Source organism: Eleginops maclovinus, chromosome 23, assembly GCF_036324505.1.
Source record: "Eleginops maclovinus isolate JMC-PN-2008 ecotype Puerto Natales chromosome 23, JC_Emac_rtc_rv5, whole genome shotgun sequence".
NCBI classification, from domain to species: domain Eukaryota; kingdom Metazoa; phylum Chordata; class Actinopteri; order Perciformes; family Eleginopidae; genus Eleginops; species Eleginops maclovinus.
The window spans coordinates 6066660-6092323 of NC_086371.1; the positions used below are offsets into that span (position 1 = coordinate 6066660).

A 25664-nucleotide genomic window follows, 5' to 3' on the forward strand; every position below is an offset into this window, starting at 1 on the left:
GTGCCTTCTTTTGAAAAGGCTGTCAAAAGTAAACAACAACTCTGACAATTTAGTCAACAGTACGAGATCAAAACAAGGAACGGATAATGTTAGCTCTTGTCCTCACATTGACAGACACAGAAAGTGCGGCGTTAATTAATTAATTTTGACGTCCCTGTTCTTCTGATGAAAGAAATCTGTGATCGAATTATCAGAGGTTCGGATATTGCTTTTTCCTGCAGCAATATGCTTCACATGTGTTCCAATGAGCTTAAGATATCATAACATATTAAAATAATAAGACAAACAAAGCATATTCTTTATAGTCAAAATAAAGATTAATCACAGATTTAATAAATGAAAGGATGTCGAACTGAAGAAGAAGCATTGGAAAGTGTCACCTAAAGGTCTGCATACCATTACTTATGTGGCGCTATCCCTCGTGACTTCACATCAAGATTTTCTGTCATAGCCTGTCACCTAGCTAGATAATCTTTGGGGATACCATTCCTCGTTTGGTGTTTGAAGGCTGGCAGCCTGCCTCTCCCTCCCTCCCTTTTCTCTTCTCTTCTCCCGCTACTTCTTTTGAGGGGTAAACACACACGCAAAGCTCCTCAGCCTATCATCTGTGACCGCCGCTACCGCCAGACAGCGTAACACGATCCATGATAGAGTGGTGCAAATCGCCCAGCGCTCTCGTCTACCATCTCACATAAGGAGGGGGAGAAGCCCATGAGATAGGTTGAGCAAAAAAAAAAAAAGAGGAAAGAAGAAAGAGAAGGAGGAGGTGGGGAGCTGCTGGAGAGTGCGGCAGGCAGCGGTGGCTGGCAACTAGAACGATGCTGGTGTGACTTTCTGGTCCACTAGGTTTTAACCCTTTTGACATCGCTTGAGTGCCATCCATGTGTCAATGCGATAGTGCTCTCGTGCAGTGTGTGGCTCGTGCAGGAACAGAGAAGAGAAGACATCCGGAGCATTCCTAAATCCAATACAAAGCAGCGTCGCAGCTTCAGAAGTGGATACAGTAAAGCCTCAGCGGGGGGGTTGCTACCGGCATCTTTAAGGTAACACACCAACTTCTTTGTAATCCTTTTCTAATGAGCAGACGGCATTAACCTACATTATTAATCTGGGTTACATTAACAGTTCTTGCTTTTAACAGTATTTTAGTAGTGCTGTTTTTTTTTCTTCTCTTGACTGGACATCTGCGCCGTTAAATCTGGAGTTGGGCATGTATTGCATCCGTCAACAACTTGGATGTGGCGGAATAATGTTTAATGCATTACATGGGCTGTGCACCCTCTGTTAGCCTGGGCCTTATTGTGTCTGCAGAAAGCCACAGACTAGTGTATTGTATTCAATCCCCTTGTGTATCTTCTCTTCTTTATGAGGGGGTGTTGTGTGATGTGTTTGAAATGGCACTGCAGCCTTACACGTGTACATTGCTAATACAGTGTCTTACAACTACTCAAAAAACACGTCAACAGGCTTGGACTTCAGCTGCGTCAAGTTGCTTTATGGTCATCGAGACACAATAATAACAAGGGGTTTTAGTTTCATTGCCATTTTACATAAACACAAAAGGTTTAATAATTATATTAGAACTGCTTGATTATGTAGAACAAATGGAAACGAGGGATTTTAATATTTTATGAAATGATATATTGGGGGCATATTGACGTCAGCTTTTTAAACTGTATCAGAGCGATCACACATTATACTTGGCTCGTACGCCACAACAAACTGCTGCTGTTCTTAAGAATTCTCACACGTTCAATATTTAACATGATATCCAAAAAGAATTATGGGTAATGTATGCACACAGGGTACCCTAGGTGTTGCTTTCGGGTGTTGACTTGCCTTTGATTAATCATTTCGGGCTGACGTCACGGCCTCAGAGACAGAGATGGATTGAAGTGCTTAGCAGACCAATAGCTACAAAGACGAAGAGTAATTGGTGTGTAGCCAGTGGTGGCCAATGTAAGCAGAGCAAATGCATCAACAGAGGAATAAGTATGAGTTCTGCAAAGGGGTCACACAGTGGCAGTCCCACTATACATTTACAGGTGACAGGTAAATACGAGCAGGTAAATGCAATGAGCTTTTTCTCCGGAGGCATTGCATCTTATGAGGCATCACAATGAATTATTCTGCGGGCCATAAGGTGAGTCTTAGAGCACGGCAGGTATATATTTAGCTGCCTGAATGAGTGGGAGGTGATGAATTGCATTGTACATGTGTTTGTTCATTTTAACACTGATCAGTTGTGTAATGTTAAAGCTGCAGTCTCACAGAGGTATTACTTTTGCTATAGCTAGGTTTTATTCGCCTGTGAATTGGAGTGAGGGGGTGGCCATGTTGTGGAGGAGGTATATTGTGATCTCTATATGTGTCCGTGATAATTACATTTAAAAAGTGGGTCTGTGTCCCTGACAGAAAAAAAGGAAAATGTATCTCTATGCTGGGTTAGATATGCTAAAGGCGAGTTTGCATAATGGCACCCAGCACATGTGCAATCAGAATAAAAGCTTTAATATTAAACATTATAATGGGATGATGGGCTATCCATACTTTGCACAGGCTTGCTTTTGTTTCACGGATCTCTGAATGGACTCAAGCTGCTCGGCATTCACATTAACAGTGAGGTCTTAGCAGTTTTTGTTTTAATTTTCTTATCTCATGTTTCACCAGGCAGCTCTGCCAGTCATAGTCTTACTGGCAAACACATGACAGGACTTCAGGGCCAGAGAGAGCCTTAGCCAACAAAGGCTTCTGTGCATTATTATGTGGTTTCTGGACTAAGTGTTCCATAATTTATGCAATGAAAGCATGTGCTGTTGTTTAATTTATGTTATTGCTGAATGATGACGATTTGTTAATTATTAATTATGTGTGAATTGGGCAGTGCTGGATCTCTCCATGTGGACCTCTGTTCAACTCGTTTCCGGTTACCACATCAGCAACTTCACCAATCTGAAAATGAGCAACAATTCCTCTAAAAAGGTGTTTGTTTTCAATCCCAGAGATCCCTTTAGTTCAGTAACCCTTCCATTTTCTACATTTGACACAAAGTGCTCTCAAGGTTAGCACTGTATAACTAAATCAAGATGCTTCTTTTTGTATTGTAATTTAAAAAATGATGCTTTTAAGTCTTACACGAAAAGTAATTTATTATAAAGATGTTTTTTGAATTAAAATTCTGTCCCCAAAACAGATGGATAGATAGATGGATGAATACATGCATATTGTATGTGCATACATACTGTACATGAATACATACATGCTTTACATATGCATCATACATTTTGTGTACACAACATTCAGATATTCAGATTCATTTCAGGGCAGAAAACAAAGACACAAACACAAAGCTGACATTATTTTTCATACAGTATTTTTATATCCACATCTGAAGTACTCTTAATAAGCTTTTGGAAAGCATGTGAGTGTGAAATTGTCCACCGAGTGATGTCATCTGGGAGTCTTTGTTTTTAATTAAAAGAGAAATATAAAAAAAACGACACACCTGAAAGCTTCAAACAGTGTCTATTGAGAACAGTTAATTAAAACAGGAATGCACTGTACATTTCTGAAAATTAGTACATCAGTTATTTGTCTAACAACGTACTGATATAAATTGCGGAGCAGGCTGTTAAGTTTTCTATTTTGAATAGCTTGGTTGTAAATTCTTAAAGACAAACCCTAGAAATGTTAAAACTACAAGGTTACACACAGCTCAATTTTGAAAGATTTACTATGAAATAAATGTGCTGGCAGATGGAATAGCGTACACTTTACACATCATATTGATTGCAACATTTTTTACCCCATATTACTGCCTGGTTAAACTACAGGATTACAATTTGAAATGTTTGATATTTTTTTGTAAAATCAATCTTTCTGTGGCTTAAAATGATCACCGTATTGTGGTTTTATTTGGCTTCAAACTGCGTTGTTTTCCCCCATGTTGTCACATGAGAATAATTCTGAATTCTTCATATTTGTTTTCGTGTGTTTTCAGTGATTGCTCCAGTGGTGTTTTTTTATTACCAGGGTGTCAATGTTAAAACACAATTACCAAACATTCTTCAAAACACATCATATTCAACTTTTTTTTTATATATTTGTTTATCCATGTTTCATGTGCAACACATAACTATGAATGTGGCCACAACTCACAAGGTAATGATCATCCCTCCCTCATGTAATGGTGATGTGGAGAAAGGACTGAAGCCCCTGTTCCTCTGCTGTTTACTGCGGACATTTACTGGTATCATTATCCAAACAGTGATGCCAGTGGGTGGCTACCAGAGCTGGAGGTGAAATAAGCTATTTAGCTGTTTTATGATAGCAATCCCCAGCCCTTGCTGTTCCTACATCCAGGGTCAAAGCTTAGCAGTCATCTAATCTCCCTCAGTCTCGCAGCTTTCATTAGCGCAGCACTTGATCAATCAACTCTGCTGCAAGTGCCAAAGTTTGACACATTTTTTGTTGAAAGGACAGAACTACAACACCAATTGATATCATCATTGTTGTTTGCAGGTTGCTCTCATGTCTAGTTTAATTGACATTTAATATCAGTTCGGGTAAGCATGCAGCACATTTCCCATCACTGTGGGATTAGTATTATAATAGCCTGGCCAAAGTTGAAGAAAAACTGCAGGAGATGTCAACACATTACACTAATATTCCATGTGAGTAAAATAGACACCTTCATTACAGCAAAGACTTGATGTGTTAAATATTGATTTCTGAGTCATCTTCATGCTTAAGTCTAAGTGTCTCATGATATACAGATAAGCTAAAGCACTTCTTGTAGAATATGAGAATATTTGAAAAGCATTTTGTGCACTCTCCCTTAAGTTTTTTTTCTGTCCTAATTGGCTGTATTCTCAGAAGGCGGTTCGCGGGTGTCATCTGCCAAATGCCAGACCTGTCATCACATCTGCATACAATAGGACACGTCAGATATCCTTGGCCTCCTTTCATCCGCCTGCACATCTTCAATAATCAGGGGCAGTGGCTGGGAACAGAGGCAAAGAGGAGCTTTTTATCCCTCAATAAAAGGCCACTTAGGCAGATAGTTCTCCCAAGACTCATCAGCTTTGGTCTCTTTTTTCCTGGCACCACATGAAGGGATTTGTGAAAGAGGGCAAACATTCCATCTAATTAAGGATACCTTTCATATAAGCTCACCTCTCTCCCCTGTAATTTCTCTTTTTGTCCATGTCTCTTACCCCCGCATCTCCCTCTCTCCTTCTCTGTCTTTTCTCTTTCTTACAATCCATCATAAGAAGCCCAAAGGTGCCCTTTGCAGTTACAGTAGCTTTTTGGTTAGCTCTTGATGCCTTTTGAAATGTTAGCTTACCCTCCCTTTGATGTTTCTGTCGAATAGGTACTAAGCAAAAAAAAGAAAATCCAGTCACGACCTAGACAAGGCCAAGAATGTCAAATAACTACACTAATCCAACAGTCCACTACACTTTGTTTGCATACGTGAGTGCTGCACATCATTAACATGCACTATGATTGTAGCGGCAGCAATTTGAGTGGGTTTTTCAGGAATCAGCAGTATTTGTTTTGAAAAGTGAAGGGGAGGGAACGGGTGCTCTGTCTGACTTTGTTCTATTTCTGGGGATGGCTGCTCGAGGATTACTTCAAGTGGCAGAGTATTCATTATTTAGATGGCAGTAGCGGCGTCGGGGAACGGGTGGTTTCATAAACCACTTGACTATGACATGTGTGCTGCTACACTAGACGGATGGACAAAAAAAAAAAGTTTCCCTTTCAAAAATCTTTCTCCAAGTGATGGCACTTGTAGCAGCTCTCTGCCCGAGACTGCGGAGACAGTCAACACTAACTGAAACTGATGGAGCAAACTCAGATTGATGGACTTAATGGATGAAATCGTTGCAAGTTCTCCGGGATTGCTCTCTATATAGCCTTTGAAAGTCGTAAGGCGCCCATGCAGCGGTTTCATGGTGCATGTCAGATGTGGTATTATAGTTTTAAATACAGCATCTATGCTACTTGTTATTCCATTCAGAATGACTGGGTTGAATATAGGCAGCAGGAAATCTTTGTTGAGCTTGGCTGATTATGAAATAATGACAGTTTTGTCTCCTTGTCTTGCTTTTTTTCTTTTGATAAGAAAAGATGACTGGAGATATAAGCAGCGATGTTTCAAATGGCCTGAGAGAAAATGGGAATCTGAAATGAGAAAGCCGTGACAATTATGTGTTGCTCAAAGAGAGCTGGTACTGTTTGCCAATGTGGTGGGACACCAGCAAGGAATTTTCTCCCCGGCATAACAGTAGCATCCATATCGGATGAAGTGTTTACCCTGACAGTTTTCAGCCTGGACACAGAGAGGGTCCCGCCACAGTGATTAATGCACTGCCATGCCACCATGGTGGAGGATGTCTCTCGGCGGTCTCCTTCCCCTTTCCAGTACTCCTCCCTGATATTTCACTAATGTAACTCGACAATGAAGAGATGGATAGTGATCATTATGCTGCTCTCAAAGAGTAATGTCACTTCCCGGCATGATCCAGCCAGCTTCTAATTCAGCTACTGCTGTGGGTAGCATATGAGCAGTGGCAGTGCATATTGTTACTGTACATACAAGTGGCTACAGCTGTGTTATGTTAAACAGAAGCAGTGACATTTCTGAATCACCTCCTCCTGCTGTTATCTCAAACTCCTGAAGCCCCGTTTGCATATTTAGCGTTGAATACATTGCCTCAGGATGGCTCTTTCTACAGAGGAACTTGACACTGGAAGTATTATCACGCCCAAACAAGGCCTCTCACCTCGACACTTTGCAGGCTATATCACCCTCTCCCCAGTACTCCCTGTACAAATAACGCTGTGAGGGTCATTCATTTGTTTTCCCTGGCTCCAAGTCCTTAACAGCTAGGTTGATTTGTTTATCTGTATGTGTTTAGCCCTCGGCCCCAATCTTCTGAGAGAAAAAGAGGTTTAGCATTTAAATTGGTTGATCCACCGCACGTTTGCTAAACCTGTTTTTAAAGCATTACACTGATGAAAAGCTAATCCCTTTCGGGTGTGCGACCTTATCTGACTAAACACCTGACAATGAGATTCTATTGTCACTCTGAGAACACAAAGATTCTCAGTAAATGTGTACTTATATTTCTGCGGTTAGTGACCTCTTCTGCTAAGTGCTGCCTGGAAGTTAACTTGCAACGAGTATTTATTTACAGCCAGAAATTCTTGAGACTAGGACATGTTTTTGACCGCGGGCTTGTAAACGACAGGGATACTTCAAAGTCTTTCTAACTCCTTACTCCTCAGGAAGTTGTACACCACTGTAGGCTTGTCTGCCAAACGTCTGCTACAGTAAGTCCTTGGTGTCAGTCAATGTCCAGACCTGAGTGAAGAGACTGCGTTAGCATACTAGCTTTCAGAGCTAATCCCAGAATCTCCTGTATGCATTTCTCTTCTACTTAATTTCACACCTACTGATCCTTTAGTTTCACACTGCCATTGTTTCTTTAGCCAGACAAGACATTTAGTCAATATCCCTGCCTATGAATATGTAGGACACAAAGTGGCCTTCACCTGAATGTGGCAGATGTGATTTCTAACTAAATCATAGGGATTACATTATTGACAGTGTCTTGAATAAACATCAGAATGAGGTTGAAATTCATCGTTGTTCCTTATTTGCACAGCGTCCCAAGCAAGTTGAGGATGTAAAGCAAGCAGAGCATGTCTTATGTTGAACGATTATTTTATCTGAAACAATTTGCATAATTCAACGTTAAACAGCAGATCTTCTTATAATTTTTATCCCCGACAAGCAGAAAAGGATTCTGTTGTGTGATTAGCTGTGGTATCAGATTGTTCCCAGCATTACAGATTGGCTGTGAAGTGCATGTATTGACTGTCTGGCTTGCATGATAGTCCAGATTTGTTATTGTCTTCGTTGCTGGGGCTCCTTATATTGCAACATGGCATCGGCTTCCTTCAAAATGATTAAAGCACAGATTGTACGAGTAGTGTGTCCTGAAATGATCCGACCTTCTAGACTGGAATGGGAACTCTATGGTCAAGAAAAAAATGCTATCGATACACAGAAAGGACACCTTATGCAAATATTGACCACGGTCCGTTGTGTATTATGGGTGAAATATGACAGTGGGAACAAGTGTGACTACAATCTGTGGTGCCAACTGTTTGTATGCGGCTGTATCAATACTCCTTATACCTTTTAAAAGTGGTCAAGAGTAAAGACTAGTGTGTCGTACAAAATGAATCCTAGACAGGCAACTCAACCAGCTGCTGCCTTTTCATAAACTGACAACGTATGGTTTCAGTAAGCCATATGCTGCCCGCTGCCGCCTTTTCTCTCAGATTTCACTTCTCAGTTTCCATTGTCAGTCTCGTCTTGGCTTATTATGATCCTAATTCTGATGGATGTATTCCAGTGTGAAATGACTTAGCCGGGTGTGAACGTGAACCATCCTTTGCCTCCTACTGCTGCCATTTGGTGTGCGGGAGGAAAAAGCACAGGGACCATCAGAGGAGACATGAGAAAGCTCGTGTGTTGACGACGCACTTCCCTTATCTAATTGGGGCAAAGTAAACATGATTAAGCCCAAGCTGAAGGACGATCAGCGTCTTCCACCGCAGAGACGTTTCACAGTCATGCACGTTCTGCTGCGTGCTTTGCTGAGAAGCCAACAGGCACAGTTTGACAACATTATCAAGCTGCTGTTTCAACTAAAGATGCAACTGCAAAACTGTTTGTCTTTGTTGTGTTTTTAGACTAGTTCTAAAGAATTCTAACAATTACCTTTTAATCAGTGCATTTAAAAAAAAGACATATATTGAGTGTCTTTATAACATAAGTCCTCATGTTGTTAATATGGCTAATAGTTAATTCAGACAACTGCAACAACTTGGTGGTAGGTTTCATCATATTCATCATAATCATGGTTAACACTATGCAAATATGGTAGCTATGGTTGTCAGAAGCAGACACAGCGTTTTTTCAGATAAGGGACATAAACACTGCTTTCCATTTGCACAGTCAGAGTCAAAGTCAATCACCTTGTACACCCCAAAACCCACCCAGATAAACATCACTTCCTGCTTTGACACTATACACACAAAGGTCATCGCTGAAGCTCACATTACCATGTAATTAGTTGATTTTAATTATGTGCTTATCAGCTCTTTTTGTAAGTAGTAGGTATAAAGACATGAGCAACTTACATCAGCCCTCCGTCCTGGTTCAATAAAATCTGACATTAACTCTAAAGTCCTGGCAGTGAGGTTTTAGAATTGTCTTTACTTGCCGTGTGTGTGTGTCAAATTGAAGGTAATTAACTTCGTTTTAAGCTGCCCACAACATACATGAACACAGTTAACCTTCGTCTTGTGTTGGGGTCGGCACCGACACGTTTTTAGGTTTTAAATGCATAAAATAACCATATAAATTAGTTTATTGCATCAAGGCTTTATGACTTTGTCAGGAACCTCTATTTCAACAAAATAAAACAAAAACAATTGTTTTCACTAAATTATAAAATGCTCTAGTTGAAATTAAGACCTTTGTGCTGTTAGGGTCGGTTTTGACCCAGTTATAAAAATAAGATTATAAAGCAATAATTAGAGCCAAAACTGAAATCACAAGTTCACTGTCAGCCAACACACTGACAGCCAGCTCCTCTCCCAATCATGTGAGCTTTATGGGATTCTCATTTTGCCTTGTTTTCCAGTATACCTGCACCAAAACAAACAAAGACTGGCATGTCCAGACATGTGAGGCCAATTCAGTATAGAATTGGTGACTTGCAGAGTGCACATCTCCAATTTGTAGCATGCAAAAATGAGAAGAAGATTTTAGTGAGCCAAGTTCTGGATAATATTTTTGGTGAAAATGAGGGAGAGGACACAGAGCAGCATAGTGATTCGGATGAGCAGGTTTCTGAGGAGGAAGACAATGTGGAGTATCATCCAGAAGACACAGACACATCTGATGAGTCTGATGAGGAGGTCACCGGTGCTGAAGCTGCTCCCGCTGAAAGATTCAAGTCCAGAAATTGTAAGATCTGTTGGAGCTCAGTACCTCCTGATGTACATGGCAGGGCAGCTGCTGCAAATGTCCTCAAAGTGACCCCTGGAATCACAAGGTTTGCTGTGATGACAGTCAGCGACATCAAGACATGTTTTGAGCTATTTATGCCATTGTCACTAAAAAGAGTCATCATTGCTATGACAAACCTTGAAGGAAAAAAAGTCCATGGTAGCATGTGGAAAGACATTGATGAGGAATACCTGGATGCTTATATTGGTGTTCTTCTTCTTGCTGGAGTGTACAGATCCTGCAATGAGGCCACTGATAGTCTGTGGGACGCATCGACAGGCAGACATATTTTCCGGGCAACAATGTCACTTCAGACCTTTCACATGATATCAAGAGTCCTCAGATTTGACAACAGAGATACCAGAGCAAGATCTGACAAGCTTGCCCCCATCAGGGATGTCTGGGAGAGATGGATGCAGCTCCTTCCACTGATGTTCAACCCAGGGCCAGAGGTGGCAGTGGATGAACGTCTTGTCCCTTTCCGAGGAAAATGCCCCTTCCTGCAATACATACCCAGTAAGCCAGGGAAGTACGGCATAAAAATCTGGGCAGCCTGTGATGCAAAAACCAGCTATGCCTGGAATCTACAGATTTACACAGGCAAAGCTGCGAGTGGCATCCCTGAGAAAAACCAAGGAAAACGTGTGGTCCTCGATATGACTACTGGACTGCAGGGTCACAATATCACTTGTGACAATTTTTTACCAGCTAAGACCTTGGACAAGAACTTCTCAGGAGGAAACTTACCATGGTGGGCACAGTGAAGAAAAATAAACCTGAGCTGCCTGCTGAAATCTTGCAGGTGAAGGACAGGGCTGCACTTGCTTTTACAGACACCACCACTGTTGTCTCATATTGTCAAAAAAAAAATGGAATGTTATACTTATGTCTACTCTTCACAAAGATGCAGCTGTGTCATCAAGAAGTGACATAAAGCCCACAATTATCCTCGACTATAACAAAAACAAAGGAGGAGTAGACAACCTGGACAAGCTGACTGCCACCTACACTTGCCAGCGAATGACCAGGAGATGGCCAATGGTTGTGTTTTACAACATCCTTGATGTGTCTGCATGTAATGCATTTGTGTTGTGGACCCACATCCACCAAGGATGGAACTCAACCAAAAAAAACAAGCGGAGAATGTTTCTTGAGGAGCTGGGAAATTCCCTTGTCAAGCTACACATTGAGCGAAGGGAACGGGTGCCCCGAGACCCAGATGCTGCAACCTTGGTCAGACAGCTGCAGAACTCACCTAGAACTCCGTCCACGCCAGCATCCTCCTCAGACAGCCCTGCCTCAATATCATCCACAACAGCCACAACCACAACCCCACTCAGGCCACCTGACTCTAAAAGAAAGAGGTGTCAGGTCTGCCCAAGCAGTAAGGACAGAAAGACAAATGTATTGTGCTTCAACTGCAACAAGTATCTCTGCAAAGAACACACTAAAAGTGTCACTTTTTGCCACACATGCATCTAAACACACACACACATACACATGCATGTTCTTGCACACAGAGACTTTTACTCTGATTTTGTTTTTTATTAGTGTTGGAACTAGTAATTGATTTCTATTGGTTTGATTTGCTTGATTGGTTGTTGTTTGTTTGACCTTGAAAATCTATATTTTGTTATATATATATATATATATATTTCTTCTGCTTTTCATTTTGTGTTTGTACTAAAGTTCTATTGCTGAAAAAAGATACTTTTTTGCCTTTTTCTTGGAGTAAATATATATGGGTCGAAACTGACCCGTAACACCATAGATGTTACTATAGTTAATAATATTAAAATGAAAAAATAAATAAAACTAATTTATTTAAGAGATGTGTTCGAAATCCCCCCAGTAATAGTCAGGTGACATAACAACCTTTTATTTATTTATAAGATTCTCTTGAGGTTCATTTTACATTTTTTTGTTATTGAAATCGAGGGGTATACTGACAAAAAAAAGGCCCAGGGGCTCACACCAAAAATATTAAAAACCAATATTTTTATGGATAAGGAAGCCTAACAAGGTAACCAAGAGATGAGAAACAAATTGGATGATAGATCATTGTTTTTAGTGTATTTTACACTAAATTAAAACACGGGTCAAAACCGATGCATTAACATAAGAAATGGTAACAGGGAACTAACACAAGACGAAGGTTAAAGAGGCCCTATTCTGCTTTTGGGAGATTTCCCTTTATTGTAGCGTGTCATATAGGTTTCTGGCATGTAAATGGTCTACAAAGGATGAAATCCAATCCCCCTGCCTGAACAGCTCCATCTGGCTCCTTTAATTACTTTCGTGACATATTGACATCACTATGTTACACTCGCACTTGTATTGGCTAGCGCTCCAACACATTGTACGTGATAAAATAAGAGGTGGGACTAAATGATTGATCAATCATAACAGAGCCGGCCAGCTAACCATACATTTCCCAATTTGGGATTAATAAAGTATATCTTATCTTATGTTATCTTATTATAACAGGTCCCTTTTGAATAACAGTTTCCAGGAAGGATAGACCCATAGATGGGCATAAACTGAAAAAGGACAACACAGCTATGTTATATAACATAACAGGTATAAACACATTGTATAATCAGCATGAAAGAAGTCTCTATATACTGTGTGTATATTTGTTGGAATAGATAGAGAGCCAAAGCCTTTTTTGCAATTAGATGTAGGTCATCTTTGATTTCCTCTTAATTCATTATCATTTTGTGAATGTGTTTATAACAGAACTCAATGGTTCAGAGATAATGTATTCCTTTTAATACTGTGAAAACTGTACAAATAAGGCATTGCTTTACACTAGTGTTTGTGTAGTCAAAAGATCCAGGTGCATCCCTGAGAAAAAAATATCTTCTATTTATTTCCATCAGTCTGTACCTTTTTCCACATAATCGTCCTCCAGAAGTGATGAATACCGTTCTGATCATGAAGCACAATGTCTGATAATTATTCTTGATTTAAATGCCCAAGGTGAGCAATGAGTGAGCTCCTCGGCGTTGAACATTTCCTTCCTTTCACTCGAGTCATGACAGATTCACAACATGTACCAAGCAGCACAGAACAAAATTTGATGCAGTTCAGATGTAGAGGCGTGAGAGAGGTGCTAATTGATGCCTGCTGTGGCACGAAGTGCAAATTGCATAGTTTACAAGTACAGCAACCAAACTGCAGACATGCACAGCCCTGTTGAATCATATGAAGGGGCTTAATAGATAATCTGCACAGGGAAGCATAATGGATGCTGTCGACAAATTGCTGCTACCTGTTCCCTGCTAAAATTGCTCTTACCATGTTAACACCATTTGCCCACTCGCACATTATAATGTCAGAGGAACAAACACATATTCTTTTGAGTTCCTTAATATTTGCAAATGCATCTAAATATATACGTAGAGTTTGTATTTTGAGAAAAAGAAAAAAACACATCATTTAATATCAAATAGCTGTAGTGGAGATATATGCAGATTATTTTCCATTATGGAGAGGCATGAGTTGCCTCACAGGTTTATTATTATACTATAAACCCATCAAAGCCATTAAATAGCAATAATTGCATTTGCAACCATTAGCCTAAATGACTTTTTGTGCTACTTATGCTATTAGGTGCAGTAAAAAATACATTTTGCATATCAAACATTTAGTTGCTGTTCTTCCAGAGTGAGTCACAATAAGTAGGCGTTTTACCATTCCGTGTCTTGCACAGTAAAAAAGATTTAGCTGTTGAACTTTCAACCTTATTTGAGGAGGAATTCTAATGTATAAACCAGTCAACTATAGGAAACGGTGATCGGTGGGCTGTGCGTTTGCATGATGAAGTTCTGCTCCCCGGTCTCTTTCATTTTCATAAATATTCAGCATATTTATGATGTGCTTTTAAAAAGCACAGCAGGTTTTATGATGCTTTTCTCTGAGCAAGGAGTAAGCAGTCTGAGAGATGCACAGCCAAACATTGCCAATGTCTTTTCTCCCTTTTCTAAGGAGCATATTTGAGAAGAATACAAAAGAAGATACTGACAATGTGTCAATATATGAGCTTATACTTTCAACAAAGGGAACCAAATTGTGTAAAATGTGTTTTATTGTCCTTTTCTTGAACTGGTGATACAAGGAGCAAGTTAAAACACCACACAAAGTTTAGTTGTTGTTTTAAAATGAACTGAGATGGAAGCAGGAGACAATCTTTTCAAGAGGTTCAAATTGAAGAAAGTGCAATTTAAAAATCTTCTTAGTAGAAAGCAGTTGTCATTATTGCAGATTATACAGATTGTGTGTCTGTTCATGTGTATGCTGTGTGTATTGCAACATAGTCATAAAGACACTTCTGAAAGCATATTTGAACCCATGCATGCATTGTGGCTCTAGCGAATGCAATGTTGGAGGGTTGGAGTCTCCTTTAGTCCAGACTGAAACTGTTTATTGGATTTGAAATATTTTTGTAGACATTCAAGGTTCCTAGGGGTCATGTATCGTAATGGCTTTGGTGACACTTCCCTTAGTGCCACCAGCAGGTTGACATTTTGTTTTTTAAGAGAAAATATCTCGACAGCTGGATGGATAGCATGACATTTGGTATGATATCCTTGCCCCCCTTTAGGATGAATTGTAATATGTGTGGTAATCCTTTAAGTTTTAATGACATTGCTGTCAGCCTCAACTGTACTTTGTGTTTGAGGTTCAAATGTTATTGAGAACTTTTATTTGGTCTCTGTACTTTATAAAGTTGGCCTGATCATTATGACTAATCCTGAAAAAATTGTGCAAAGCCCAGCTACTCTATTTCATGTTGTTTGCTGTTTATAATATTATCAAACTGTGGAAGGATGTTACCTTCAAGGCTTGCTCATAGATCATTTCTCGTTGGGGCCAAATAGTTCCTAAATAAGATATACTGTTGCTCTTTTAAACCAGCTATTTGTTGTAACACTTTGACACCTAATGAATATAAAGTGTTTCTCAACTAGGTTGCAAATGTGTGCGGAGGGTGGGGTGAAGGTGGTGGAAACACAGTGCTTGATAAATTGATGTTATCTGACTTGCTGAGGTGGAAAATACCCTTAACATATGGATGGAGGATTGGAGAAATCCGATGAAATAGATTTAAGGAATTGCAGCGACGACGTGTTTTGACGCCTGGTGTCCTGAGAGAGATTTAGGAAGAGGGATTGGCACGGAAGATAAAACCACCACCAAGATCCTCACTTTTACATCTGATATGCTTTGATATTCACTGATCAAAGGTTTGCATCTCTGTTTGCATATCCATTATATATTTAAATCTGGATTTCCTGCATACACGCTCATTACAGAACATGTACAAAGACACCAGAAATGCTGCTTTTATAAGCCCCGTCTTATCACCCACACATTTCTTCCCCACCAGTTTCCTTGTTCAACAGATTTGGCCATATTTTAGCCTCGCTTCACATGTGGTTATTTCTCTGAGCTTTTCCTTTGTGTCTGTGTGTGTCTTCCTGCAATTCTTCCTAAAGCAGCCTCTGGAGAGACAGCCGCGGAGGTATGTATGAGTTGGATGCCTCCTTGACAACACCTTGGAGGTAAAAATCAATGTCTGCCAAACAAAGTGAAATGTTAGGCTGCAGACGATACATGACAGATGAGGCTTAGGGTGGTATTTTCTAAGGTGAATGAAGACTGGAATGCAGGCAGCCCTGTCTTCTGTTGTCAAGCAAAGTGGCATTAGAGAGATTTTGAAGGACAGTACATCTGACTTCTCTGACTACTTTTATTATTGATCAACTTGCTGTAGTCATGTGTGAGAGCCAGTGTGGAAAGGAATCAGGATGTAGTTAAAAATGAACAACGACTGCATGGCAGATTACATTTTAAAGGATAGTTTCGCTAATGAATTGTAATGCACATCCACTCAAGAGACCTTTCCTCCAACAGGGGTCGTAGAAAAGTAAAATCATCTTGATTGGAGTTGATTGGGCCTCGGGTCAGAAAAGTGTTTTTACTTCATTGGATGAGTAAAATTCTTGTTGAAAGCTTAAACTGCTTATAAGTTAAGTGGCCATGACTGAAATATCTTACGCTTTCCATCTCAGTGCACAGAACACATAGTTTGAGGTACAAGCCAGTTTCCTAGCTTTGCACATTAGTGGGGAAATACTGTGTTGCTACCTCATGCATGATCACTCTTCAAGACTCCAGCGGTGACCTCAGCACAGAGCCGTGGGCCATATCATGTTGTTGATTGAGCATGCAGCAAGCCTCAGAGGGCACGCAGGTTGCATCTTAGTTCTTCTTGCCGAGAGAAACAGAGGGTGTTCTGACGGGAAAAATCTAAAACATCAGTAGTGCTAGGAGGCTTTTCTCACTGAGCTTTAAAGTGTGTGCGTCCGTGTGTGCGTCCGTGCATGGACTGTGTATCCAAACGAGTGCCTATTGGGGATATTGACATTAGACATCACTATAATGCAGTTGTTGGTGAGCAGTAGAAGAATTACCGATGATTCGTCCTATTATTATTCTCGCCCCGTGCTCTGCTCTGTGGCCAAGAGTAATGCAACAGTGGGGTATCAATTCACAGCCTTGGCCTCAGGAAAGCTCTTTGGAAAGCACAGGGATTTTCAGCCTGTGTGCTTTAGCTCATGCTCTGGAGCCAGACATTTCACAAAATTTTGGCTTAGAGACATATATGTGGGAAAATCTGGAGGAGTGAGTTAGCAGGAGATAAAGAGGCACATGTTTTCCTTTTCCATTGTAGTTGCAATTCTAAATATTGTTTCTGGGACTGATGCTTAATGTATTTGGGTGCATGTATTTAGCAGCGGTAAGACATTCTGCTTGCTTTCAATAAAAAATAAAACACCATGTTGTCCATGCTGAACTTTATATTGGTAATCATGTGTTGTTATTTCATTGATTTTTGAGGTTATTTTTAAACTGTGATTTATTCATATGCTTTTGGTCAGATTCTAAATGAGAAAAGTCAATTGAATAACCCATAACAAATGGCGATAATCTAATTCATTTTCCAAGAAAAAATGATTTTCCTTGTCATTACAACTTTATTTGTTGGGGGGGGGTTTGGCCATTTTTTATCCAAAAGCTTACACAACAAATATATCAGTTCCAAAAAATGGCAGATTAATTGTTACACAAATAGTAGATAGAAAGCCAAGATCAGTATAGTAGATCTGCTGCTATGGTTCAATTTGGAATAGTAAGTCTGTTCTCTTTCAATTAAGCATCATTTAAATGTGATTGTTTTTCTTTTGTTGACATGTTTAAAGCATTGCATTGTGTTTGTTTGTGATAAAACACAATAATTGCCTGGGTCTCCTGTGGGGTTTTAAACTTAAAAGAGTCCTACGTATATGGTGGTAATAGATAATACAGAACTCAGCCGGAACTTTATTTGCCTTGTTTGAAGACATCAACCTCTTTAGAATAGTATATAGGTTTATGCTATTTGTTTATTCAATGTGGTTAGAAAGATATACACTGAATAAATCTTTTTCTCCTCAAATTGTCTCACAGTTGAGACGGAAATTAATCATCTGTGCAAGTGGAGTGCATCCAGTTGAGAACCATATGCCAACAATTAATCAGGAAAAGATAGGCTTTCCTATTTTTGGATGGATTCTGTTTCCTTTGTCTGGGTTCCCAACAAATCTGCACAGGAAATGCAATTATAATCGCCATTGGAAGAGACTGTGCCACTACAACCACGAGTGGTTTGTTTTTTCACTGCAACCATTTTCTCAAGTGATTGGGGAAGCAAGCTGCAAATGAATGGGGAGGCACATGAATAGTTCTCCAGAAAAACACGTCACATTTCTATGACCCCTGAAGTGATGTATGTAACACTCTTCCTGCAATTACTATTTCAAATCTATATTGCTTTAGTGGCTCAATGTTCAGAAAAAAAAACAAAAAAAACAGGAAGATAGTGTGTTGTTGTTGTAGACACAGCAGTGGGTAATAAATGGATTGAAACCCTGAATGTTGCAAAGCTCCGCTGAAGTTTTCCAAAACCACCCTCACCAAGGTTTCCCGTTGGCCCCTATCAACCGTCCACTATCCCATCTACTGGCTGTTATTGAAGGCACAATCCATTCAAACCACCAGTGCAATTTAGATGGAGTGAATGACTACTCTGAAGGCCAGTTCAGTTCAAACACACACAGGAGAAAGACTGAAACGTTCAGCTTTTTTTTCACAAGAACTCCAAAATAATGTTTCACAACAGGCTCACAACAGAGTGCTGTGCAGAGACACATGTGGATGGGAGCATGCTTCTCCAGTGTCTCCATTTGCTGCTTTGTTGTTGGTGATTGGTTTATATTATACACTTTGCGATGTTGTATAGCCTACTGCCTTTTTAACACAATCATAAAGGATGATGCAGTGACAGGAAGTGGCCGCTCCCTGCTGTTTTTGTGATTTTAAGAGCTCACACACTGGCAGATCAACAATGTGTAGTCAGCATTAGTGTTTGCAAAACCAAATGTATGCCATAATGGTTCATTATGCTGAGAGATATACAGTGACATGTTGATAAAAGCTATGTTGTGCATGGGTCATTTTAAATGATACCGCTTTAAGCTCATTGTGTTGGTTTTGCAGCATGATTCTGTACAGTTTTGGTTTATCAAGACTTTACTGAAAAAGGCAGCTGGTCAACGAAAAAAACTGTGATAAACCCACTTATTATTGTATCACACAGTCAAAAACATTACTCATTTGTGGACTGACAAAGTCTTGGTTACCAAATAGTAAAACTGGTGCTTGGACAATGAAAATGAATACAATGCTTTGATATTTAAAAGAAATACTTGCTGGGCACTTGTTTAACACAAAACAAGTAAAGCAGTGATTCAGAAAAGGAGGACTGGCACGTTTCCCTGTGGACTGTGTTACGAAAATACATTGAGACTGTCAGAACTGCAGTATGGAAACTGCACTGCCTGGGCAGAAGTTAGAAACAGTAGCTTTTTTCTGAGGTGTGAACACAGTCTCTCTGGACAAACAAAGAAGCCAAAGCTGTCCACACATGAATAAATACAACAAAGTGTTTTGTCAGCAGGCTAATTGTCAAAGCAGCTTTTGAAAAGGAGTGTAATTGCTATGTAATCGGAGAGCTGTCAGAAAAACTGCTAAGCAGTCATCATCTGTATGATGATCTGCCATCTGTAGCGATGTCTGGGGTAGAGAGAGAAGGATGGACAAACGGCGATGAAAATCTGCTTATATTCACAGTCCGCCTTCAGTGGGTTCAACTTATATTTACAAATCATACATTTTGGATGAATGGAAGTATAGGATCTGCAAATGTGAGTTGATGAATGCCCACTATCTGACCGAGTAGAAGCACTCTATGAATGGCCTGTTTCTATAATACACTAATTATGTAATCCCCAAAATATTGGTTGCATCCTGGTCTCGCTGCAGAGAAAAACCTTAAAAGACATTTCTGTCTTTGATCAGATAGAAAGTGAGGAAAGAGTGTGCATGGCTAGGAGAGCACTGAAGGTACTCTGGCAGGAAATATGATGGAATTCACAGAGCTTCTTTTTTTCTTCTTCTCAAAACCCCAAGCCACTGAAAATTGCCAACTCTCTTTGCAGAGTAAATCTCCAAAACTCACCAAGGGCAAGGTTGTTCAAATGGACCTGAATTCCAGCGGGTACAACCCCTCCCTTAAACACAACCACCACTATCCCACTGCCAGGGCCCCTCAATAAGAAGCTGCTGTCTGTTTTGCTACTAAAGGAAAACCGCCCCCAGCCAGCCACCAGAGCTGTGCAGAGGTGAATGGAAAACCAAGTGTTGATGGGGATGAATTTATTGATTTGACATATATAAACATCCACCTGGTCCAAATGGCATGTTCTACCGTAGAATTCATCCATTATTCATTTCATATAAAATCAAACAGGGATCTTTCAAGAGGCTTTGTTTTACTACGTCTTTCTGAAATTTCAACTTTGCAGAGCAGAGGTGCTGCATTTTGAATTTCCTTTTATAAAGATACATATGTTATACTATAAAAAAGCTATGGCCTCTCTGAGTTCTGTGATCTATTTTGATGGATTTCCTATTGGTGAAGGGCAGGCCAGTCAAAGCAAATGCCCTTTCAGTTCCATTAGCAGTTGAATCAGTCTCTTAATGGAGAGTAAAATGGCACAAGACCTTTTGCATTACTTACACAATGAATATGAAAAGGCTTTCACCAAGCTTGCCAAGTTTAGTGAGTGCAAAACGGCTTTTAATTGTGTCTCGACTCAGAGTTGGAACATTGTGCGCAGTACTCTAGGCTTGTGCTTTCATCAAAAAAAAATATTTTCAAAGGAGTCAACATCATAGAATCCTAATCGACCTCAATATCCAAGTCGCATCAAAAAGTTAAACAAGAATGTGTTGAAATGTGAACTCGGTTTTTCAGATAGTGATAGCCTCTGACACTCTGAGTCATATAAATAGGAGGAATTCTATCAGCAGACAAGCCCTAAGAATTTTAGTATTTACTATATCAGAACTGGTTTCTAAGAACACCGACATTTGTTGGGCTTTTCTCCTCCTCATGGACATTTCTGGTTCACTGAATACAGCCCAGTGCACATTGCTATTATTTTCAGACTACAAACCTCTAAAAACAGAAAATAAAATGCATACTACTACAAAGCTCTAACCCGGGAGGTGTTCTGTAAAAACACCCAATGCTTCATAAAACATGGTTTGATAGATATTGCAAGCATCATTAAGAAGGAAATGAGTCTGTCGTTTCAGCGCTGGCATGCAGTATTAATCACAAAGGTCTTTTAAAGCATGTTGCTGATGGAGATGATGACAAGCTGACGTTGAAGAATTATGCAAAGGACGCATCCTTCTTGATCTGATTTCAAAGCAGGACTCCATAAACCACACAGCTGTTTCATCTGCCTTCTCACTCAGTGAGCCTGCACTTTAAAAACCCAGCTTAATTCCCAGTGTGTCCTGATGGAACATAATGCCAAACTTTCTTAAAGGCTCATTGTTTAGTTTGCTTTTTCCTTTTTTTAAAACACAGAATCCAACATAGCTTGGCGGTGCGTAATCTAATTCCCAGTAATGCAGTGCTAAAAACCCATATTTTATCATGGTTTGCCGCTGTATTTTTCAAAACCCAGCCAGAACACAGAGACGGCACACGGAAACACTGCACTGCTGGTGCTACATTTTGCTCACCGAGTTACATGGAATCACATTGATGTTATTACTCACACATACTGACACCTACTGTGTGCAGGGACATTGAGAACACATTGAGGAAACACATGGTTTCATATATTTTTCAGGGTTTATTCTCTAAATATGAAATGACCTGCATGCAGTCTAGATGTTTTTGAACAGAACAGTTGTATATGAAATGAAGCACACAATTAAAATGGTGATGCTAATGTAAAAAATCAGACCTGTGAAGTCAACCCTCACCAGATGGGTTGATGCAGAGAGAACTCGTAAACAAGTCTCTTTTAAAAAAATCCAACCATTGCAGCATTTGATCTTTAACCTTACATAAATTAAGATTAAGGGGATGAGACGATCCTTTAAGTTTGAAAAATGTTTGCATAATTAATCACTCAAAATCCACAAGGAGTCAGATTGCAGATCGTAATACTTAAAAGCGCAAAACTTGGTGTCTCGCTAATAACTCAAAAGTTAAAGTGATCGGTAAAGTTACCACTCAGACTTTTATGTGCGATCATAAATTAAGAGGTGTGTGGGTGTGTTTGATGAAGCGTTCGGTAATGGAGAAGCCATTTTAGATGTGTTCTCACAGCTGTTACTTTCATCATTATGGTACGGTGGATCTAGGCCAATGCCTGAACTTTGGCATATTCCTATCACATCTATATAAGTATAGCACACACAATGTCATTTTGTCATTTGAAATTTATATTTAAACAACAACCCGTCAATTATTGCCTGTTCAAAGAGAGATAATGCACTTATTGTAACATTGTTCCGCACTTTTAACCCTCTGAGAATAAAGACAAACGCTATGTCTTTGTACTGTGCGTTCTTTGTGTTAGAAAGTCGTTCTTCTTCTATACACCTCTGTTTCTTTAGCTTTATGTGACTCACTGTTTCATTTCATTGCAAATCGGCTAACTCAAATGCAGCATTTCAAGTGGCAGACTTCATATTCCCCCATAAGCTTTGTGTTCTTTTTTGCAAAGTATGCACACAGTTGGTTTAATTCAGTTTGTGGGGTTTAATGTTCCCTTGGTTCATTGTGGGATTATGCAGTCAGATTTGCTGCATGTCAAATCCTTCTCCTTTTTGAAGGTCTTTAAGGATTTGGTGTTTTGTGTTTTGCTCAGCATGTGCTTTCACCTAAAAAACACTTCATTTCCTGTTACAGTTCAAGTATGCCATTCATCAGAAATTGACTCAAGATTGACCATAAAGAGAGTGTTGACTTACTAAAACTCATCTCTGTGCTTGCTGTGGCGGCACAATTCCCAACAACCATAATGCACCTGCACTACGTATATGTCTATGCATTTACTGCTGCGTTTTATTCTCTCAATTGAAGGGCTGCAGCTACAGGAAAACCTGCAAACTAAACAAGGGCAATCAAGATGTTGACTTGCACTATATGCCAATAGATCGATATGTAGACATGAAGATAAATGGATACCAATTTGTCCAATTCCAGTCGTGTATCTCTATTTGTACGGAGTGAAGGGAAGGTTTATTGTTTACAAAGAATGACTGCTTCATATGTTGGTCAGATAATAAGATGATGTTGGCACAGAATAAAAACAGCATTTTCTTAGTTTTTTTTCAAAAGAGAACTCATCCATATGTTTGAAGAGCATGTTGCAGTTTATTCAACTAACATGTGATGTTATGTTCTTGTAATGGCCTTATTATGATTATTTTCAGGTTTAATATTTGTATTTTGTGCCTCTAATGTGAGATGTTTTCATGCTTTAAGGCAAAAAAAAAAAGGTCTTTATTTTTCTCATACTGCCTGTGCTGCAGCACCTGTTTTCACCCTCTGTCTCAAACCAGAGCCCAGTCTGCTCTGATTGGTTAACCAGCTGGCTCTGTTGTAATTGGTCTACCGGGAGAGGATAAACAGAAGTCCGGCCCCTTAGCTAATCACCTATAATGTGGTGGAGCACTAGCCAAGGGAAACGCGAGTGTTATATAGCAATGTCCCTGGAAGTAAACAAAGGAAACGCTTTTCGGTAGGGGGGAGTGTGTGGGAGAGAAACTCCCTTTGGAAGCAACACAAGCATTTACATGCACTTAAACTTTTATACTACAGGAAAGGGAATACCAAAGAACAAATAAAATAGCCCCTTTAAGAAGATACTGCTCTAAAAATCTTTTCTGCCCATCAACATTTCCCTTACCGCTATGATATAACATCTGCCTGTCCTCTCTCCTTCATTTCCCTCTGCCCCACTCATTGACATTGCACCGTTACATCAGTGTGTGCTGATTATATGAAAAATGCTTTTGCTTGAAAGTGAAGTGGCGCTGGCTGCTGCAGGCTCTTACAGTGGAATAAGGGCCTGAGGTGAAGCAAAAACCGGCCAGTGTTGGTAGTTAATCCACATTTCTATTAGCCTACTTTTAGCTCTTTTTAAATGGGTCTCTCAGTCTAGAGCAGGAGATGAGCGGGATGCCTTTTATTCATGATCACAACGCTATCATGTCATTGTGATCTTGTGTTTTTCATACTGCATTTGATCACATGTATTACATTTCTTATGATTCAGAATTGACTTTGAAGAAGGTGATGTGGGTTGATGAGGGTTCATATTTAAATGGGTTTGATCAAAGTGTAATGAAGAATTAATTCATCTTTGATTGGCCTTTTGCACCGGCACCATGCATCCCGTTTTTTCAGATCCACACTGCTCATCTTTTATCATTTGTCTATCTGTCCATTGATATATCTGTCTGTCTATTTCTATGCAGATGAAACAGACATCTTAAAATGTATTTTGTCATAAATAAAAAAAAATGAAATCCATGCCAGCAATCACTCAAAGAAATGGTTGGCTCGATCTGCCCCTGCTAAACCTTATTACAGCGTGTGGTGTTTTACTCTTGATAATCATTCTTACTACAACTTTCGTTAAATTACATTTTGATGTATTCTTTCCTCAGAGAAATAATCTTCTGGCATACCAAAAGCCTGCTTGCTTAGCAGCTTGAAGGTTTTTACATTCATGTTTCTATTCTTTTTGCACTTTCTAACCAAATACAAGGCTCATTTACTGGCATTGAACATCTGGTTGTATGCACGGGAGGACAGGTACATGGACAAGGACAAGGTTATTAAAGGCTCTTTTTTAAAAACAATGACTAGTGGGCTTTCAATGAAGTTGTTCTGTCACGCTAATAGCACAAAGCAGATTTGCATCCATGGCTTTATGCCCACAAGGTCCTTACGCATGGTTGAGAAAGCAAAGGTTAAAGCATGCACCGGAACTGACCTCCAGCGTTTGTATGCTCTTCATTTATCTCCTTAAGGCTTTATAAAAATTCATGCTGTCCATGCAAAAACAACAACTCTTAAAAGACGCAACTCGCAGCTTGCTCAATCTTCTCCGAGCCTCTATAATGCAAGAAAGACGATACCCATTTGGGGCTCATTGGAGCAAATCAGAATTGTCAGCACTGTGGGTTTTTACCTTTTAAACGGGGAAGATGGATAGATAATCACCACATGCCATTCTGGGGGCCAATTACACAGCTTTGTGTGAAATTGGAAAACCTGTTCTCTCAGAGCTCTAATGGATGTTCTGGTCATTAGTTATTTGAGAGTCTTCTCTGGCTGTAATCAAACGTGAAACATCGCGTTAAGCGCCCATAAAAGAACAGCTGCCTCTCTAAGTGACCTTCTGTTTAAGAGAACCCAACTGTCAAGCCGTGTGGCGTTTTGCGACAATTATTATGTGTGTCGCCATAAAAGCAGCTCTTATTTCTCCTCTTTTTGCAGTGGTTGCATCTCATTTTAATGTCTTACTCTTGGTTGTATTTACTTTTCCGGGTCTGTTGGGTAGCTGTGTGCTGTCATATGTTATTCACGAGGCAGATGCATAGTCTTACCCATCTGCTGTCTATGAGATATACAAACTCTTGACTGTGGGATTGACTTTAATTGAAAAACAAGTGATTGAACCATTTTGCTAATGTTTCTTTCCCTCTGCTGCCTTTCAGGTGACCATATTTCTTGCCAGCAAGGCCCGCCTCCACTCCCACCTGCCCCGCCCCCACACAAGCAGCATCCGTCCATCACGTCCCTGAGTCGAAGCTCACTGGCCAATCAGAGGAGCCCGAGCCCGCCGCCATCAGCCGGCCTGGCGACCGACTTGCAGAGTACGGCGGAATGTGTCCAGCTGCAGGACAGCTGGGTCCTGGGCAGCAATGTGGCCCTGGAGAGCAGGTGGGTGACCCTCAATGTCCTACAACAGGGCTAGGAAATTCAGCTCCAGGTGTTATCATGAATCCACTTCCACTGACTCAGAAAACACAATGATGTGAAATAAATGAGCGCTGGCCAAGTTGCTGTTTGAAATGT

At 40.0% G+C, this 25664-nt stretch overlaps 1 protein-coding gene across 1 annotated transcript in view; it reads left to right on the forward strand.

The window, feature by feature from the left end:
• Positions 1-25664, forward strand: part of si:dkey-237h12.3 (teneurin-3) — a 138730-nt gene that overhangs the window by 35167 nt on the left and 77899 nt on the right. Inside the window, 1 exon segment of the mRNA XM_063875682.1 lies at positions 25304-25529. Within this exon segment, the coding sequence (XP_063731752.1) occupies positions 25304-25529 (226 nt within the window).